The sequence below is a fragment of the Nuphar pumila genome, chromosome 6, assembly GCF_984573655.1.
Source record: "Nuphar pumila chromosome 6, dmNupPumi1.hap1.1, whole genome shotgun sequence".
NCBI classification, from domain to species: Eukaryota; Viridiplantae; Streptophyta; class Magnoliopsida; order Nymphaeales; family Nymphaeaceae; genus Nuphar; species Nuphar pumila.
Window position 1 is genome coordinate 115,479,175 of NC_143254.1, and position 19,458 is coordinate 115,498,632.

The following is a 19,458-nucleotide window of genomic DNA, read 5'->3' on the forward strand; positions in this document are numbered from 1 at the left end:
CGGGTGACCTATTAGGACAAAATCATAGTTGCAGGGTATTTCTTATGCGTTTCTTATGTTTTATTTATTAAAAAAATATGCTTTAAATTGATTAATGAAACAACTTAGTTCTTTTATCATTAAGTTTTAGTGTGATATGAGCTGTTGAATTTTTTCTCAAAAAGACACGTTTGAAAATAATTGCATAGAGAATAACTTAATTCAACACGTGTTTTGCGCCGAATATACCGTAATACATTCATCATGTTATGATTTTTCTTTTCTTTAAGATCACAACGCGAGTGATGCATACATAAACAAAGAAGGGCACATGGGTATTGGTTAGCAAAGAGTCAAGACTCGAGAGTCAGTTCAGTCATGCGCCTAAAAGACCCAACCGTTTTCATATTCAAAGGTCGGTTCACACGTGCCAGACTGGTAATCCCCGGGTGTTTCCTTTATCGTACGTGCCACTGACCGCCAATCTCTCCCCTCTCTCGCTCCCCCACCCACCCACCCCCACCACTTCCTTGCGGCTTCTTTTTTAGAGAGAGAGAGATAAAGAGTAATGTGGGACAAAGGATGAAGGAACTGTGAACTGTAGAGAGAGAGAGAGGATGGGTGTGAGAAACGGTTGTGAAGGGAAGGAGCAGAAACAGCTGCAGCGGCAGAATGGGGCTGCTGCTGCTAATGGGGTGTACGTGAAGGTGATGACAGACGAGCAGATGGAGTTGCTAAGGCGCCAAATCTCGGTCTACGCCACCATCTGCGAGCAGCTCGTGGAGATGCACAGGGCCATGACCGCCCAGCAGGATTCCGTTGCCGGTGAGCCCACTCTCCTCCTCCTCCTCCTTTCTTCTTTACTTCCTTTTGCTTGTCACCGTTTCTCGGGCAGTCGTCTGTTTACTTGGATTACTATGAGGGGTTCTGCTTTGGTCTCGGGGTTTATTTGAGCAACGCTAGTTTCTTCTCTTTTTGTTGTTCTTTTAAGGTTTGGGGACGATTAAATGTCGGTGCCTGTTTCCTTTTGGGCCACATTATTATTGATTTTGAGGCCATTTGCTTCTTATTTAGATGACACCCACTTTGCTTTTAGAAGGGTTTGTGTTGGTTTTTTTTGTTTATGGTTTTCTTTTGTTTTTGTTTTCTTTTTCTTTTTTGGCGCGGGGGGGGGGGGGGGGCGTGTTGGGTTATGGGGCGTGGAATTTTTTATCTTCATGGACGCTTGTGATGCTCTTGTTGTTTGCTTATGTTGTTGAGTTTAAATTTCTCTCTGACCCACTTTTCTGTTTCTTTATTTTAAGTTTATGCATTTTCATAAATTGTTGTTGCATTTATGAGTATTGATTTCTGATTGGTGCATTTTTTTAACATATTTTTATGGTGGGTTATTGTTGTTATTGTCACAACTGTTCCCATTTATGTATTACTATGATGATTATGTTGTGGTAAAATTGATTTACGGAATGAAGTTTGTTAGATAATGTTCATGATCCCTTTTTGTCTATGGTGCGATCGGTTTTTGTATACCCAACTGCTCTTTCATTGAAGAACTGACCCTTAAACTTTTTTTTTCGGTAGGTAGAATAACAAGAATATGGAATTTTGTCAAATGATGGAGCATGAAATTTCTGGAATTTTGTCCAATGATGGATCCTTAAATTTCTTATTTAATTTATTCCATTATCGGCTTTTGTGTATTCTTTATATGTGAACATGATATATAAACAGGAAAGAAAGAAAAGACAACAAAAAGATCTGAACACTTGTTGTTTTTCTTTTTGGTTAATTGCCTGTTCTTCTACTTGATGTGGAGATGGAGCATCCTGTTGTTGCCTTTCTCTTTTCAGTTGATGACTTCTGCATATAATTGAGTACAAACTTTTTTGCTGTCTACATTCGAGTTGTCATTGCAGAATGATTTTTGTACATACAAGTATACAGATTGAGTTCACATATATAGGACGCATCTATTGTGGTGTTGAACCACCATTATGTATGGTGATACACATGAAATATATAAATGTAATCTCCAAAAGCAAGTATCACATTTAGCATGTTCTATTTACTATTTACTATTTTCAGGCATTAAAGTTGACTCTAATATGGTGCTATAGGTTGTTTTTAGATCATCCTTCATGAATTGTGAGCGGTCGATTTTTCACCATCTTAGAGAATCTTATGGTAGAATGCCATTGCGGTTGAAGGGAAAGTTTTGTAGGACGACAATTAGGCCCGCTTTACTATATGGTACGGAATGTTGGGCTGCCAAGAGACATCATATTCAAAAAATGAGTGTAGCTGAGATGCGTATGCTTAGATGGATGTGTGGAAATACAATAAAAGATAAGATTCGAAACGAGGAGATACGTAAGAAGGTAGGCATTGCATCCATTGAAAATAAGATGAGAGGGAATCGTTTATGGTGGTTTGGACATATTCGGCGAAGGCCTAATGATGCTCCAGTTAGAAGGATGGAGAAATGGGAAAATATATTAGTTAAAAGAGGTCGGGGTAGGCCTAAGAAGACTTGGATGGAGATGATAGGAAAGGATATGCATGCTTTGAACCTCACCGAGGACATGGCATTGGATAGAAATGATTGGAGGAGAAGGATTCATGTGGAAGACCCAGAATGATTTTCTTTTTTGGTTCATATCGCCGACCCCAATTGTTTTGGGATGAAGGCGTTGTTGTTGTTGTTGTTGTAGAGAATCTTATGGTATATTAGATATGATAAAACCTGCTGATATAGTAAAAAGACCATGTTAAACGCATTTGTACAGTTAATCTGATATGCAAACAAGTGTGTACCACCATATGGTATTGTGGTTCATTTTGAAAAAGAATCAATCCAACTCGTCTCCTTGGCAATGACGAGTACTTTTCAAGGGCCAGGCCTTTTTCTCTCACAAGTAAATGCTTGCTGAGTGAGTTACATCATTTACATTTTCCAAGAACATGAAGTGTTGTATAACTCAAGAATAAAGGTATCCTAAATGGGACCTTAACCCTATTCATTGGATCCATGGATGTATGTTTGAAAGTTCCCAAAATCTCAGTTTATCTTCTTTGCAGTTTTATGGAGTGGAAGTGTCTTTTGTTCCACAGTTGTCTGGACGAGCACTCAAAATGTCCTAAAGCGGACTCAGGGCTGCAATAACATAAATTGGGAAATGATGATAATAATGAATATGTGTATGTTAAATCATGAGATTCAGTGCAGTGATGATGAGAATGACTAGGTGTTATTTCATTGGTGGGATAAAAAAAAATCTAGTTTATATTCCATTAATTAGTAAAATCAATTGTTATGACAGTCACTTCCAATATTATGTAAATTTTTTGGATTCGAAAAGTATACGAGAAAGAAGCATTAACTTATTTCTTTTTTGTGTCAAATGCATCTGGGAACACAATCTCTTTCATGGATGTCATCGTTGTCTTTTACAATTGATTCATGTTTGTGATTATGACGAAAATCAGCTTTCCAAGCTGTTACTAGGATGCTGGGTGAAAGTAATTGCTTCTGAAGACAGATCATATTCTAATAGGAAATTGTGCGAAATATATTTGTTAGGTGGTGGAAATTGAACCCTGTATGATTTTGCAATGGTTGCGGATATTTGCTGCTTGATATAACATTGAAAACTTATGCACTTTGTACTCTGGCTTGAGAAATTGTCGTCTTTGTAATGTCTTGGTAGAGTTGAGGTCACTTACCGATGTAACCTGTGAGCTGCAATGTGCCTTTAAACTTTGTAATCATTTTCAGACTGGATTATATGGTTGTTAGTGCAAGAAACTTGCAATTCTAATATATCACATGGTTCAGGAAACCCTATTGTGAGAGTCTTCAACTGTATTGTTATGCAAACCATAAGATAAAGTGAAAAAAAGAACAAGAGAATACATAAGATTTACATGGTTCGGCACTCAGGCCTACGTCTACTGGCAAAAGGAGCAAAAATCACTAGCAAGATGTGAGGAAATCCAGAAGCCAGATACAGAGCTCTCTAAACCCTAAGCCCCAATGCACATGAAACTCTCATACCTTACTGTCAAAAAAAGGCAGCTATGCATATGGCGAACGGCATAAAACCCTAGCTGGTACAAAAGGGAAAATTACAAAACTGGACAGGTGCATACTGCGGCGGCTCCACCCATCCGTCGTGATGGCTGGATCCCTCCACTACCACCTCAAACCCCCATTGACAATTCTCATTGTATGGTCACCAAAATATTTTTGGAGCTGGTCCAGATTTTAACACCCACTACATGTATGATGTGACAAAATTGTTGGAAGAGGCAGATACCATGACTCAAGTGCTGGATCTGTCATTGAGTCACAATATTTCATATGCATTTATCCTTAAGCCAAGTCATAAAAATTTAAGCCTTCCTCCAATTCTTTTCTTGTAGATACTTGTGACCATTATCTGTTATTTGTGTATATATATTTTGTTTCAGATGTCACTTTTGTTTAAATCAAGTATTTTTTCCGCTGAAGTTTTTCTTTTGCTGGATATTTCAGCTGAGGTTGGAAGTCTCTATTGAGCTTTGGCAAGATTTTCTTCCATTCCAGAGTGGTATTTTTGAAAACTGATAGTACATTTTTGTGTTTTGTATTTTTTTTCTTTATTATGGTTACAGTTTTTTTGTGAAATATTTTTGTTTCCTGCTTGTGTGACACAGCTATTATTATCTGAATTTCTTTTAGTGGTTGGAGGAGCTTTTGATTGTGCATAAGCCCATTAATATCCTTGAGGTAATATTCATTTCACTTATTTCTTTCTAATATTGATCTTGATGTTTCAGGAATGAGGTTGGGAAATATGTATTCTGATCCATTGATGGGAGCTGCTGGTCATAAGATCACCGCAAGACAGCGTTGGACGCCAAGTCAAATGCAGCTTCAAATTCTCGAGAGCATCTTTGAGCAGGGAAATGGAACACCAAGCAAGCAAAAGATAAAAGGGATAACTGCTGAACTAATGCATCATGGACCAATTTCGGAAACCAATGTGTATAATTGGTTCCAGAACAGGAGAGCCCGGTCAAAGAGAAAACATCAGGCATCAAACAACGTGGAATCTGAGGTAGAGACAGAGGTGGAATCACCAAAGGGGAAGAAAGCAAAGGTGGAAAACATGCACTCCCCTGAAAACCTGGCTTTGCATGTGGATGACTCAAGCTTTCAGGGTCAAGAAGTCAGTTCCAACATGTGCACCTTGGATCCACAGCCCAGCAAGATGCAGTGTGTGCAGTCTAACGAGAGTTCCAAGTCATCTGAAAATTTGAGTCCTTTCTCTTTCTTGGAGAATATGCTGACAAATCCAAGTACGCCCTTGCATTATTTGTGAGAATTTCTGCTTGGACTTGCATCTTGAATTTTCCATTCTTATCCATTTTCGAAACCAAATTGATGGACAAAGGACTTCATCTGCTTGGCCACAGTTTGTCATAGTGACAGCAAGATGAAACTAAGTTGCTGATAATATCTTGAAATGTTTATTTTCAGTGAGAAACCCTGTAAGAATCTCAACTTCATATTCCTTGAGATTTTTATCTTCTACCCTCTTGAAAGAAAAATCTTGAGTCAGTTTTTTGGTTGCACCCCCTAAATTCCAAAAGTATCTTTTGTGAATGCAACCGGACAATCCACCAACGAGCCAATATAGTCCTGCAATTTCTGGTCAATTATCCAACTGTAGCCTTGCAACGTCCTTGAAACCTTTTAGAGCTTATAGTTACTGATCCTGAGGGATCTTATCAGTTTTGTTTAGCTCGTTTCTTGTCTCTAAGAGGCTCATTGCAGCTAGTAACTCAACTCTACATAGCCTGGTCTAGGTGCCTTTGTAGGTTTAATCCTTGCTCCTAATCATAGTCACAGATATAGATGATATTTTCAAAATATCGCGATATTATCATTGTATTTTCAGCAAACGATATTATAGGTAAAATATCGTGCCAATATGATAATATCGTAATATTATCACGAGAACATTGTGATATTCTTGTGATAATATTGCGATATTATCAATTATTGTTACTGTTTTTATTTATTTTCTGCATCTTAAATGTGTTTTTCTTATTTATTCTGCATGTTTTACTTATCTCTTTTAATATATATGTATTATCAAAACACGATATCTTCTTACTTATTTCTGTTATTTATATATATATACTTTTTTTTAAGCCTCGAGATTTTTCCGAGATTTATTACCAAACCTATAAGCCTCACCAAGATATACCCAATACTGATATGTGTGACTATGCTCCTAACTCATGGTGGTTGAATGCAGAGATTGTTCACCTTATGGGAAAGATGGAAGGCCCAGGCAGCTTTAATCCGATCCACATGAATGAAGGTTTTGGCATGATCGGTTGAAGTTAGTCATCTTTATTTATCATTTTTTGCCTTCAAGAACTTCGCTTTCACCTCGCGATTCATTGAGAGCTTTGAGAATTGATATACATTGCACAGAACATAGGTTAACATTACAGTTGGTACAGTGATAGCAGATCTTCAAAGACTTAAAAGACTTGGTTTCGCATTCAGTAGCAACTAATCTTCAAGTCATGTCTGCTTCTGTTTATTTTTTTTTACGTTTATAATCAGATATAGGGAAGAATTGAAATTGGCTTGCAGTGACAAAATATGTTGGCTCCTTGAATTTTACGACTTTGATAATGAGCCTCTTTGGTCAATGTAATGTTGGTTTTAGCCAGTGGATGACTCTGTTCACTGTATGTAGGATTCTGATAGCGTGCTGGTGTGTCGGCCCCCAATGTAATGTTGGTTTTAGCCAGTGGATGACTCGGTTCACTGTAAGTAGGATTCTGATAGTGTGCTGGTTTGTCGGCCCTGTGGAATCCTTAATTACACAGAATTCTTCTTTTTTTAAATTAAAGCATGTTATTGATGTTCATATGTTTGATCTTGTTTGAGTGCTGAAAGTTCCAGTTTTCTTTGTATGCTACAGTGCATAAAACATTCCACGTTTGTGTTAAGAAAGAAATTTATGTACCATTATAATTCTCCACCTGCATTGACCTTTGGGTTCTAGGATGATTGTCATTTGGTCATACTTATATGTTGAGGGGATAGAGAAGGACTAAACATTTCTGCCTGTGGCAAACATGAGAAAAAGCAGAAATTTTCTAGAATTTAAGCTGGTTGGTTAGATAGTGGACTAATAAACACCAAACCCCTTTTGCTCTCTTTCAAAACTTTTTTTTTTTTCAAACCAAGCTGGGGTTAGGCACACTGTGAAAAGATCAGGTGCAATATTATTGCACAAATATTTGTGCCTTACGCATCTGTAGGGCCTGTCAGTTATGGGGGCCCAAGGCTGGATGGAGGGTGATCAGGTGCTTAACGCACAAATTTTGTGCCATGTGATTGCACCCCATCCGGACTCAGGCAGACTCCTACTTATTAAACAAGAAGCTATATACCCATGGGTGTTGAAGTCGTGACGTTCACAAGCCCATTCGATCAGATGAACCTCGTGGGTCTCTTTCAAAACAATTGTGCTAAAGGAAATTGTTGGGACTTCTTTTTTTTAATCAAAATCCAGCCTCATTGCGCTAATCTTCCCAGTACTCTCCTCTTGAAGTGAGCTCCAAGGTTTTCAGGATCCATTCTGATTTGCAGATTTATGGCCTTTAAGGGACCAACATTGCAATTTGTTTAAACTCATTGTTTGTATAATATATGGAATGTTATTGAGAAATTCTCAATCTATTGCACAATTTCAAAGTGTGCAAACTGTGGCTAGGGACTTGGAAACCGAAATTCACATACTAAGACGAGGAAGAAAGCAGGGGGGCCACTAGAGCCTTTCTGCGTTCTTTACTTACAAAGGGCCTAGATAGAAACACCAGGTTGTATACCATTCTTACATGCCAAAGCTGTGTCTCTGCAGCAGTTTGAATAATAAGGCAAAGTTCGACTGTGTGAACATAAAGATGAAAATAATGCTTCAATGTATCTTTTTTCATTTGATCAAAGCCCATAATAGCCTGCCCATTCTGAGTGTATCTAGCAATATCATAGTGGTCCAAGCAACCACATCCCTCTCAGACGTGTGCAAAAAAAAAAATCTAATCCATATTTTGTTTGAACACAATGGCCAAAAACAGGATTTTAAAAATTTGAGATCTCAAACCTAGAAGCATGTTCTTAAGATCACTGTTACGATCAGAGTGGGATGAGAGGGACAAGGGAGAGAGAAGAGAAAGTTTTTAACTTGGTTTGGCCATTACGGCCTACATCCTCGGAGGAACTCAAACACCTTCATTATGAGCAGTTTAGAAAGCTTGATACAATGACTGAGGATTCATCACCAATTTATAGCCTCAAATGGATAGGATTTCTTTACAGAGTTGTCTGAAAATCAGGCCATCAAAATGGCAACCATGACAGCACCTTACGTGCAAGATGTCAATCCTGGGATGCTATTTCCTTGGAGGAGACTTGCATGGGGATGCTCTTTCCTTGGAGGAGACTTTCTTGGACGAAGGATAAGCTTGTTGTTGTGGAAAACACCAACCAAAGGGAGAAGATACCCTCACATAGTTGTAAGGTGCTCGAGATGTCCAACACTCCCCTTTCAAGTTGGAGAGAAGATAGAGACCAAACCCAACTTGGTTAGAACATCTAGAGTTGGGCCTTAGGAACCGTCTTTGTGAGGATGTCTGCCAAGTTGGTCTGAGCTTTTAGTGAAAAGAGTGCATATGTCTTTAGCCTGGGCTTTCGATATGATATAGTGACAGTCAATTTTTATGTGCTTGGTTCTTTCATGAAAAACAGAATTGGCAGCTATTTGAATGGCAGCCTATTATCACAATGCATTTTCATAGGTGTGTCGATCTCTAATATCATCTTGTTAAGTAGTTTGCAAGCTGTCATTACCAGTACACGATACTATGCTTTGGCGCTAGAGCGGGAGATGACACTTTGCTTCTTTCTTTTCGAGGATGTTAGATTTTCTTCTACCAATACGCAGTACCCGGTGGTGGATTTTCTGTCTGTGTGACTTCCTGCCAAATTTGTGTCTGAGTATCCCTCAACTTCATTGTATCTATTTCTTTTCATCCATATCCCTTGAACAGGTGTTTTTTTTATATATATCATGTATGGTACTACATTCATGTGGTGTAATTTGATGGGTAGCGCAACAGAGGCACGCAGCAGAAGCAGAAGCGAGAGTAGTTCGAGCAAGAAAAGAAGAAGGTTAATGTTTTTAAGGCTTGCTTCAAGAGGCTCACTTTCAGTGTTTTGTTCACACACCCATGACTCTTGAGCATGTCCCATTTTATAGCTTGCATCTCTCGGTTTCCCTTTAACTCAACTTTTGCCGATAAGCTCAGCGAGATTGTTGGAACGGGCAAAAAGCAAAACAGTTAGATAAAGGTTTTATTTGAAAGTGGTTTTGAAAACTGCCCATGCATATCTACGAACGGGCCCTATTCGTGAATATGCCGAGATGTGCGGATAATAGACACACACCCCAACATCTCCCACTTGGTCATATATCTGTCGGTCTTGCTTCCACTATTGTGGGCTTTTCATGCAATGATTACGGATTTTTCATAAGGATTTGCCTCGTAATCACAAGTATCTTAATCTCATATGTGCCACATGTTTTGTAAACAGATCCTCAAAGATCCCTTTTGTGAGAGGATCTGCTACCATGTCCGCTGATGGAAGATAATCAACAATTATCTCATTATGTTCAATCATGTCATGTATATAGTGGTATTTTACCATTATATGCTTACTTTTAGAGCTATTTGGTTCACTCTTTATCAGAGAGATAACACCTTGGTTGTCACAAAAAAGGTGTACAGGTTCAAATACAAGATCTAATTTTAAATCACAGATAAACCTTCTAATCCACACTGCAAAGGTCGTGGTTGCATTACATGCAATATACTCAGTTTCCTGAGTATGTAGGGCCATACAACCTTGCTTTTTACACAACCAGGCTATTGCACCTCCTCCAAACAGGAAGATATAGCCAGAGGATCCATAACCCTTTTTCATTCTAATGCTTTATGTGATTTAATAGCATCATAATATGATAGATTGTCGGTCATTATATCTATATCTACTGAATAACATAACTCTTTAGTCAGATACACATAATAATCATCCAGATAGGATGGAGGAGCTCTAGTCCTCTTATGATCGCTTAAATTTTGAGAAGTAGAGGAGCCTGGATCAGTTGGTTCATTGCCTGACTGATCTACAATTGTTTCATTGCCAAATTGTTTATCTTGATCATCAAAATCATCTAGTAAATCAAAGGAATTCTCAATAGAACCACTAGATTCATTGTTGAGTCTTTCTAGAGACTCAACATCTCTACTCTTAATCAGTCCCAACCTTTCGTGGTATAACTTGTAGTCTTTTGATCCTTTGGGATATCCGATAAAAATACCTCTAACAGATCTATTGTCCAACTTATTCATAGTTGGATCCAAGATCTTAGCAAATGCAAAAGATCTCAATCTCCTAAGATGACTCAAATTTGGTTTCATGCTGGTTCATCTTTCATACAGAGTTGTTGGGATAGCTTTGCAGTGCACTCTATTCAGGGTATACATTATTGTATTTACTGCTTCACCCCAAAACACTTTGGGTAATTGTACTTCTGTCAACATGGTTCTAACCATGTTCAAGAGGATTCTAGTGCACCTCTCTGCAACACCATTTTATTGTGGTGTTCTTGACATGGTTCTTTGTATGTTAATGCCAAGATCTTTACAAAATTCACAGAACTCATTTGATGTGTATTCACCTTCCCTGTCTGACCTAATTGTTTTAATATATCTTCCAAGTTGCCTTTCAACTTCACTTTTAAATTCTTTAAATTTCTCAAGAGCTTCTGATTTATGTTTAATCAGGTATAAGTAATTGTATCTTGAGAAATCATCAATAAATGTTATAAAATATAATATTTTGCTGTGAGTTTGGACTCTGAATGGTCCACAAATATCAGTATGAATTATTTCTAATAATTCTTTAGCACGTACAACATTTGGTGAAAAAGGTTTCCTAGCCATTTTTCTATATATACAAGTTTCACATTTTTCAAAGTGTGATTCATTAAATGTAGGAATTATTCCTTGTTGTGCTAAATTTTTTATTTTCTTTATACTTATATGTCCAAGTCTTTTATGCCATGCATTTATATCAATTTTAAAGATACAATCAATATAAGCAAAAATTGATTCTTTATTATCACACAACTTAAACATACAATGTTCTTTGACAAATGTTCCTTCAAATATGACTCTACTATGTTTCCCTATTGTGACTTTCTCAGGAATGAATTTGACTTCAAATCCTTTTTTAGTCAATGCCGGGATAGAAACTAAGTTTCTCCTCATCGAGGGTACATAAAGAACTTCATTAAGAAGGACACTTGTTCCACCTACATTAAGTCTATAAGACCCAATTTTATGTACATCGCAGTAGGAGTTATTTCTCATGAACACCTTATGTTCTCCTGGACCTAATTCTTTCATGTTTACAGATCTATTTGTGGTTCGGGCTATGTGTCGAGTTGCTCCAGAATCAACCCACCATCCTGAGGGTTCGTCGTTTGCAAAGAGGCATTCAGACACCACATAGACAACTTCTTTATTATCAGGTCTTCTTTTGTTGTTCTGCTTTCCATGTTGTCCATTGTTCCTATTAAAGGTCTTTGTATATCAGTTCCTTTGGATGTGTCCCATCTTTTCACATTTGAAGCACTTTACTTGAGGTCCATTTCTCTGAGGCCTTCTGAAGTTCGTTTCATGTTCTTTATTGAACCTGTTGTTTTCTTTTCCTTTAAAGTTATTGTTGTTCATTTTAAAGGGTACTTGATTGTTGGATGAGACATCTTGGGCTATCATAAGTTCTGACTTTTTGTCCTTTACCATGTGTTCATGTTCTATTGTCAGTTGGAGAGGTAACTCATTATGGTTTAGACTTTTAATATTCAGCCTAAGTGTTGTGGTTACCATCCTCCAAGATACAGGTAGACTATTCAAGATTGTTGAGATTTGCATCCTATCAGGTATCACTTTTCCAACTATTGCTAAGTCTTTTGTCATGACCAGCCTATGGTTCACATGATTTACTACGTTGTCTGACTCTTTCATTTTATATGAGTTGTATTGTTTTAATAGCAGTTGAACATGTACTTTAGATGTAGTATCATATTTAGACCCAATTGCTTTCAACATTTCATTAACTGTTTTATAGTCTTCAAAGACTCTAATCAGGTCATCATCCATATATGTTAGTATAATTGTTTTAGCCATAAGATCATCTTTTAAATACTTTTCATATTTTTCTTTCTCCTCTTTTGACTTTATTTCTTCAAGATTTTCTATTTGTTTGTATAGTACATATTTCAAACCCTCAAGTGTAAGAGTTAATGATATTTTTCTTTTCCAGATTGAAACATTTGTTCTATTTAACTTGTCAGTTTTGGCAAGTTCAGAAACACACACACGGCTAGTCATCTTGTCACATTTTGTATATTTTATTTTAATTTAAACAAAATAGAAAAATAGGAATCAATTTCAGCCTATAGAATGTTACTCTGAGAAAAATAAGAATCAACTAAAAAAAATAATAATTGGTCTTTAGCCGAAATTTTGAAAAAAAAAAGTTGTTTTTGACAATTTAAACAATCTCAGGCTTCATAATGGAATTTCTAGTAAAAACATAAACTTTCAGGAAATTTCACAACACGCAAACCTCTTTTAGCAAATTTTAAAAAAAAGGTATGCGGGTTAAAATTTTAAATATTATAAGTAGTTTTTTGAATAACCCACAAAACAGAGATGCATTAATGTCTTTTCGCACCACAGGGTATAAATACCCTAAAGTCTACTGAAAATTTTATTTTTTCAGTCAACTTTCTCTCTCTTCACTCGAAGGTTCACCAAAGAAGCTGAACTCCTCTTTCAAGTTTTCGGCCAGGGATTCCGACGGGAAGCTCTGTCGAGTATTTGGGTCGGTACTTTCGACTCATATCTATCTCTAGGAAAAGACCCAAATCAAACCGATAGCCGGATGACCGTCTTCCGATGTTTTCCTTTTTCAGGGTTTTCTTAGATGAGTTTTTCGGTATACTGTTTGTTTTGTTTGCCTTTTCAGGAACGTCGATGGATATCTTCCCTAACGGTTACAGTTTTAGGCTTCAGGAAGAGAGAGAGAACAGAGAAAGCCGGTCAAAGGCCAAGGCCGTTGATAAAATAGCAACGGTCGTTGGAAAAGAAAACTGGTGACAGACCAATGAAGGATAGTTTTCTTCTTTTTAATTTGGATTCGTATTCTTATTGTAGGTTGCTACAGATGAAAAAAAAACTATTCTCACAGGTATGATTCTTTTCAGATACGTAGGAGCAGCACAGAATTCAGAAGGGTCTCCTCTCTTAGAGTCCCTCAAGCAAAATGCATAAAAAAAATTCTGTGTCAGTGCAGGTTTACAGTCACAGAAAAAAAAACAAAGGGCTTCCTGAAGCCTGACTAACCTGTCACGCTTTTTCTTGCAGGTTTCAATTGGCAGAAGAAAAGAAAGATGCGACAGACTCTAAGGATCTCAACCTGACTTTGATACCACTGATAGATGGCGCAACAACAGAAGAAGCGAGAGTAGTTCGAGCAAGAGAAGAAGAAGAATGTTAGGGTTTTTAAGGCTTGCTTCGAGAGGCTCACTTTCAGTGTTTTGTTCACACACCCATGACTGCTGAGCATGTCCCATTTTATAGCTTGTATCTCTTGGTTTCCCTTTAGCTCAACTTTTGCAGATAAGCTCAGCGAAATTGTTGGAACGGACAAAAAGCAAAACAGTTAGATAAAAGTTTTATTTGAAAGTGATTTTGAAAATTGCCCAAGCATATCCACAAACGGACCTTGTTCGTGGATATGCCAAGATGTGCGAATAATGGCCACACACCCAACATAATTTTGGTGCATGCAAGAACTGACTAACAAGACTCACAATGTTCTTTCTTTTTTATATATCTTAGTATGTATTGTACTGCATTCATGTGGTGTAATTTTGGGGCATGCATGAACCAACTAACAAGACTCATGTATTTTTTTTTACAAGACTAACGGTCAGAATAGATCAGTTTGCTGATATTCTTTTGATAACTCTTGATATCTTTGAGAGGTTCTCCCTTACCATCAAGTTTGTGATTGGGTTCAATGAGGCTGTAGATGGGCTTGACTTTGGTATTACCAATATATCTTTGAGGTGGTCAAGCGCATATTTCTTTTGAGAGATGACTTCAATGCCCAGAAAGTATCACATTTTCCCTGGGCCTTTGATGTCAAACAACTGATATTGGTAATCCTTGAGGTTTAGGATAAAAAAGTTGATTATTTCTAGTTTTAACTATAGCTTTTACATAGACTAGTATCATGACAGTCGATGATCCACTTCTCTTTGACGAACAAGGTACTATTAGTAGTGTTGTGAAAGTCCTTTTTTATGATGATTTATCATATGTAAATGTACATATGATAAAGGTAACACCCGTGTAGGATTCACTCCAGTCACAATCCAACTCCAGATCCAATTAACTTACATCCCATTATATCACCTGAGTTCATTCTGCTTACACTCCCAATTCGGGGCGTCAATGGGTTGGGCTTGACCTGGACCCAACCTGTATCAAACCCTATGGGGTCAGGGTTTGGCGATAAATAAGGTCTGATTAAAATTTGGGTTGGATCCAAAGGGTTTGATTAGTATATGGAGCCATGTATGTTTTGTGAAATTTCATGACAGACCGGGTTTGACCCAAGTTCTGATTAAGATTCGTTCAATTCAAAAAAAAAATCATTTTACCGGGTAAAAATCAAGCCTGATTCAAGTAATCCTTATGGGACCTGAGTATGGGTTTTCTATGGTGGATTCAGCCTAGATCCCTACCAGCATCTCAAACTCAGATCCGAGTTTGAACCCACCTAGATCTACAGTAGATCTGACCCGTTGACAGCCCTACTCCCATCCAAAACCATGTATGAAATCTACTTGTTGGTGTACTATCTTGAAAATTGTAAAACTAGACTAAAAATAGGTAAAACTAGAGTTGAACAAAAAAGTATACGGACATGCCCAACAAAACCCAGCTCAACACCCAAAGAAAGCATCCTAGAGGTTTCAAGTCCTACTCTAACCCGACCCTGAATGACCCAAATCCGAACATAGCTTCTACAGCCATATTTGAGACCCTTGATTCTCAAAACTGAGGGATCTTCTTTCATGCCTTCGGATCTAGATCTACTCCTACATGAGATTCGATGATCATAGGTCCGACTTCAACTAGGGGTGTCAATGGGTCTGGTTTACCTGGATCCGACCCCGACCAAACCTTATAGGGTCTGGGTATGGTGATAAATAATAAGACCTGATTAAGACCTAGGTCCAGACCCGAAGGTCCGATTAATGCAAGGATCTGGGTATAGTTTGTGAAATTTTATACCAGACCCGAGCCCGACCCGAGTTCCAATTAAGACCCACAAATTTTCAATGTAAAATTAAATTTTTTTTTTTACTGGGTATGGTCCGGGTTTGATTCATTTTGTTTTTATCGGATCCAGGTATGGTTTCTCTTCTAGTGGATCCGATTACACTCAGGTCCGGACATGATACCATACTCGAAAATCAGTTGGTTTGGTTCTACCGGGTCCGAGCCAAACCCGACCGGTTGACACCCTTAACTTCAACCCATAGGATTTCAAATCCATACCCCTCTCCCTTTTATCTCACAAAAGCGAGGATCTCAAGCCCCAGAAGGACTCTGCTCAGCTAGAAACCGGCGACGAAGAAAGGGGCGTCACAAGTTCGAAACCCATAGGGTGGCGTCCCATTCTGCAAGGTCAAAGTTCAGCATACTTCCTGATGGGTAGAGGTGCGCTAACCGATTCTTTTGGATAGTCCAAGGGAACACCCCCCAATCACTTACTGCTAAGGCCCTAAGGGTGGGAAACGGATTGGGCCAAAAGCCCGATTCGGACCAGCCCGCTTTGAAAACCCCAGCCTGTGGCTCGCCCATTAGGTCTGTGATCCTAGTCGGGCCAGGGCTATTATATAATATATAAAAATATATTTTATGTTACATACAATACAAATTATATATAAAATATGAATTCTATGTTATATATATACACACACGGGCCGGTCTGTGTAGGCCGGGGCCAGGCCAAAAGCCTGGATCGGGCCGAGCTTGAGGCTAATTTATAGGCTGGAAGCCCTCAGCGACTCGCCCAAATTATCGATTCCGCCAAACCTACCAATAAAAGCAAATTTTGATAAAATAAATTATTATAATTTTGAGGGGGTACCTGTAATTTTGCTAGCGTATTAAGAAAGAAACGCGAAGAAGGGTTGGAAGTTTCGTGGTTCCTAAACGTTCATAAACAAATATCTACAAGTACCGGTAACTTTTTATAATTACGAAATAGCCCCGCACACTTTACAGGATGCCCGTTCATTGAAAATAACCATTTCATATAGAGCTCCCTTTTTCGTAAAAGATGACGAAACTATCCCTCCAGCTGTGAAAAACGTCAAACCTTACTGGCGCCATTGACATAGAAGCCTGAGGCTACTACAGTAATTTATTCCCTGTCCCGAAGAAACACAAACGAAAGCACAGTGCACGAACGGGCGGGATGCATCGAATCGCGGCTGCTCACACGGATCGATGTCGTGGCAGTAGACAAAATTCGAATCCCGCCCAAATCCCAGGATTTCATCCGGCGTTGTAATTTCAGTTTTAATCCCTTCCCCTCACCCCTTCTTTTTATCGACGGCCCTAATTCCTCCCTCTCATCACTCGCTCTTTTCTCTCAATCCCTCCTCCGTTTCCTGCCTACCTTCTCCCTCATTTCGCCTCTCTTTTTCCTTCATTTTAGCCGTTTTTCAGCGGGATTCCGCCGATCTTCCGATCTGAGCTTGTTTTTCCGGCAGGGTTTCTGATGAAAGGAGGCAAATCGAAGGCAGATACGGCCAAAAGGGACGATAACAAGTGAGTTTTCTTTTCTCTTCCTTTTCTTTTTCTTTTTTTTTCTCGGTTTTGGGAAGGAAGAAGCCATTTCTAGGGTTTCGCCAGGGTTCCGTCTTGATAGGGTTTTGACTTTTGTCTGGCTGGTGAAAATGATGATCTCAGGCTTGGGACGAAGAGGAAGGCCTCTGGGAGCGATCGCGTGAGCAAGAAACCGGCGACGAAGAAAGGGAAGGATCCGAACAAGCCCAAGAGGCCGCCTAGCGCCTTCTTCGTCTTCATGTAACCCTTTTCATCCTCGTTTTAGGTTTGCCTTCTTTTAACCTATTAACAGATTGTTTATTTAAACGTTTTTTGATTCTTTAACATAGGGAGGATTTCAGGCAGCAGTTCAAGGAGAAGAATCCGAATAACAAATCTGTTGCCGCTGTATGTTTCAGGAGTTGCTTATTAGAACTCTTTTTTTTCCTTTGGTTTTCTATCGTTTTTAAAAGATTAAAAACCTGCTATCTTTTGTTTATTTTTCAATATCTCTTTTGATGTATTTTTTTTGTTGTATTTAGGTCGGAAAAGCTGCCGGTGATAAATGGAAAACTATGTCTGAATCTGTGAGAATCGAGATCTCTTCCTCATGCTATATACACAGACTTTTGTTCGTTTACTGATTCGTTTTTTTTATTGAAATTTTAGGACAAGGCGCCCTATGCGGCGAAGGCAGCTAAGAGAAAGACGGAATATGAGAAGAGTTTGGCTGCCTACAATAAGAAACAGGTAGCTGTCTCAGAGGAATATGAAGTTATCTTTATTCGGCTTTAATCCTCTTTTGTCTCTAACTGATCGTTGTTGAATAAAAAATGTGTAGTCCGGTGTTTTGGATGATCCTGATGAGGAGGAATCTGACAAGTCCAAGTCTGAGGTTAACGATGAGGATGACGAGAGCGGAGAGGTAATTATTTACAAGTTTTCTGTTTTAAATTTCCTTCTCTACCTATTTGTTGTTACCTTTTCCCCGTTTTAGCTAATCGGTTTGCTATTTTGGGTGTTTCTGGTGGTTGCATCGATTCGAAGCGAATCTCCACTTCTTTTTTTATCAGTGTCCGTCTCTCTGCGTCTAATTTGTTTATCCCTCGTTCAGGAGGAAGACGAAGATTGATGCTACGAAATGAAGAATCGGAGGATCTTATAGAAGTGACGATAGAAAAGGTGAAGCTGGGTAGATTTTTGGACAATCATCTCACTCTGGGGGGACTTGACCATGTCAAAACTAAAACTTTCAAGTTTTGCCTTTTTATCCTATTCCGAATAACATCATGGTTCTTTCTATTGGCCTTCTTTCTTGTCGCATGCGGTGGTCGCCCAACATTTCTTTAGTTACTCTTCTGTAATTAGCAAATTGGACCTGAATTTTTAGCTCAGCCTGTTCTACCTGGTGAAATGTTTCGTTCCTTAATCCGTCCTTCACGTTATCATTCGTGAAGCGTCAGTCGGTTGGCTACCGACCTTCGTTATCTACTATCTCTTAAATTGCGAGAATGTCACTGTGGGTGCTCGAAATCCGAATAGGGAAGACTGATTGCGGTTATTAAGCGCTGGTCGTTTGTGTCATCGACTTGACCAGATGATCGTCTACAAATGAATGGATGTGATGTAGTCTACTCGCTTGTTAGAAGATTTTACAGGGTCTTCTTACTCGGCTATCATCATCTGGTTAGGGACTGATCACTTTTCCTGGATGGATCTTTTGACCCTCGAGGTGTGAGGCAGTCGCCAATTTTTTTTTTTTTTTGTGTTTTTGATTATTTTTCTTTTTATAGGTTAGCGGGACTTGCATGATGGTTGCTGTTGTGATCGTAAGACGGGATCAATCTTTTGCTCACCCTATCCGTCAAATCAGCATTTAGGATGGCTATCAGGTGCTTAATGCACAAAATTTGTGCCATGTGATTGCACCCGATCCATACTCGCCATCGACTCTGGTGGACGTGAAGTGTTTATGCCCTTTACGTTGGTTGCTTTGATTCTTTGTCGTTCACTTTTGTGGTTAGAAGTAGTTATCAAGGTTTGGGCTTCTTTTTGGTTGCCATGTTGTTTTGTTCGTGTTGGTAATTGGTGGTTGGTATTTTTATTTTTCGGTGGTTGATGCATGAGATTTAATTACGCGTTGATGTTGCATTGTTTGTTATACCTTGGCTTGCCTAGTGGTTTTGGTTCATTGTCGATTGTTTGGTTGCAGTGGAGTCATCAATCTTGGTATTGAAAACTTTTATAATCTGGATCTTCTTACTTAGGACTTTTATTATTACTATTATTACTATTACTATTATTATTCTTATTCTTATTATAATCTGTTGTTTTTCTCCTGTTTCTGTGCTCCTTTTCGATTTGGAAAACGCTAGCCGAATCATGACGGTGTTTCGTTTTTTTTCCGAAGTTCTTACTAGTCAAGAT

The 19,458-nt window shown here is 38.5% G+C and overlaps 2 protein-coding genes across 3 annotated transcripts; both read left to right on the forward strand.

Moving 5' to 3' along the window:
* The first annotated feature begins 633 nt into the window (after positions 1-633).
* LOC149835810 (WUSCHEL-related homeobox 8-like) lies at positions 634-6,935 on the forward strand. The gene is made up of 3 exons (XM_090010674.1): positions 634-804; positions 4,798-5,319; positions 6,285-6,935. Exons 1-3 carry the CDS (start codon positions 690-692, stop codon positions 6,368-6,370), a joined length of 723 nt encoding a protein of 240 aa, XP_089866800.1. The 5' UTR covers positions 634-689; the 3' UTR covers positions 6,371-6,935.
* A 9,905-nt stretch (positions 6,936-16,840) lies between these two features.
* LOC149835811 (HMG1/2-like protein) lies at positions 16,841-18,962 on the forward strand. Of its 2 annotated transcripts, XR_016432370.1 has the most exons (8): positions 16,841-17,034; positions 17,176-17,292; positions 17,382-17,439; positions 17,574-17,618; positions 17,701-17,781; positions 17,873-17,956; positions 18,146-18,213; positions 18,825-18,962. XR_016432370.1 is itself a non-coding variant. In XM_090008770.1 (7 exons), exons 1-7 carry the CDS (start codon positions 16,985-16,987, stop codon positions 18,161-18,163), a joined length of 453 nt encoding a protein of 150 aa, XP_089864896.1. In that variant the 5' UTR covers positions 16,841-16,984; the 3' UTR covers positions 18,164-18,425. The 2 variants fall into 2 exon arrangements, 1 of the variants encoding a protein (XP_089864896.1); XM_090008770.1 differs by lacking the exon at positions 18,825-18,962 and having other exon boundaries at positions 18,146-18,425.
* Positions 18,963-19,458: the final 496 nt, after the last annotated feature.

Bases quoted from the DNA above. Each gene is read 5' to 3' on its own strand.
- LOC149835810 (XM_090010674.1), top strand. From the start codon at position 690: ATGACAGACGAGCAGATGGAGTTGCTAAGGCGCCAAATCTCGGTCTAC. The intron at 805-4,797 runs GTGAGCCCACTC...TTGATGTTTCAG, and splicing joins CCAGCAGGATTCCGTTGCCG to GAATGAGGTTGGGAAATATG. The intron at 5,320-6,284 runs GTACGCCCTTGC...GGTTGAATGCAG, and splicing joins GAATATGCTGACAAATCCAA to AGATTGTTCACCTTATGGGA.
- LOC149835811 (XM_090008770.1), top strand. From the start codon at position 16,985: ATGAAAGGAGGCAAATCGAAGGCAGATACGGCCAAAAGGGACGATAAC. The intron at 17,035-17,175 runs GTGAGTTTTCTT...TGATGATCTCAG, and splicing joins GCCAAAAGGGACGATAACAA to GCTTGGGACGAAGAGGAAGG. The intron at 17,293-17,381 runs GTAACCCTTTTC...TCTTTAACATAG, and splicing joins AGCGCCTTCTTCGTCTTCAT to GGAGGATTTCAGGCAGCAGT.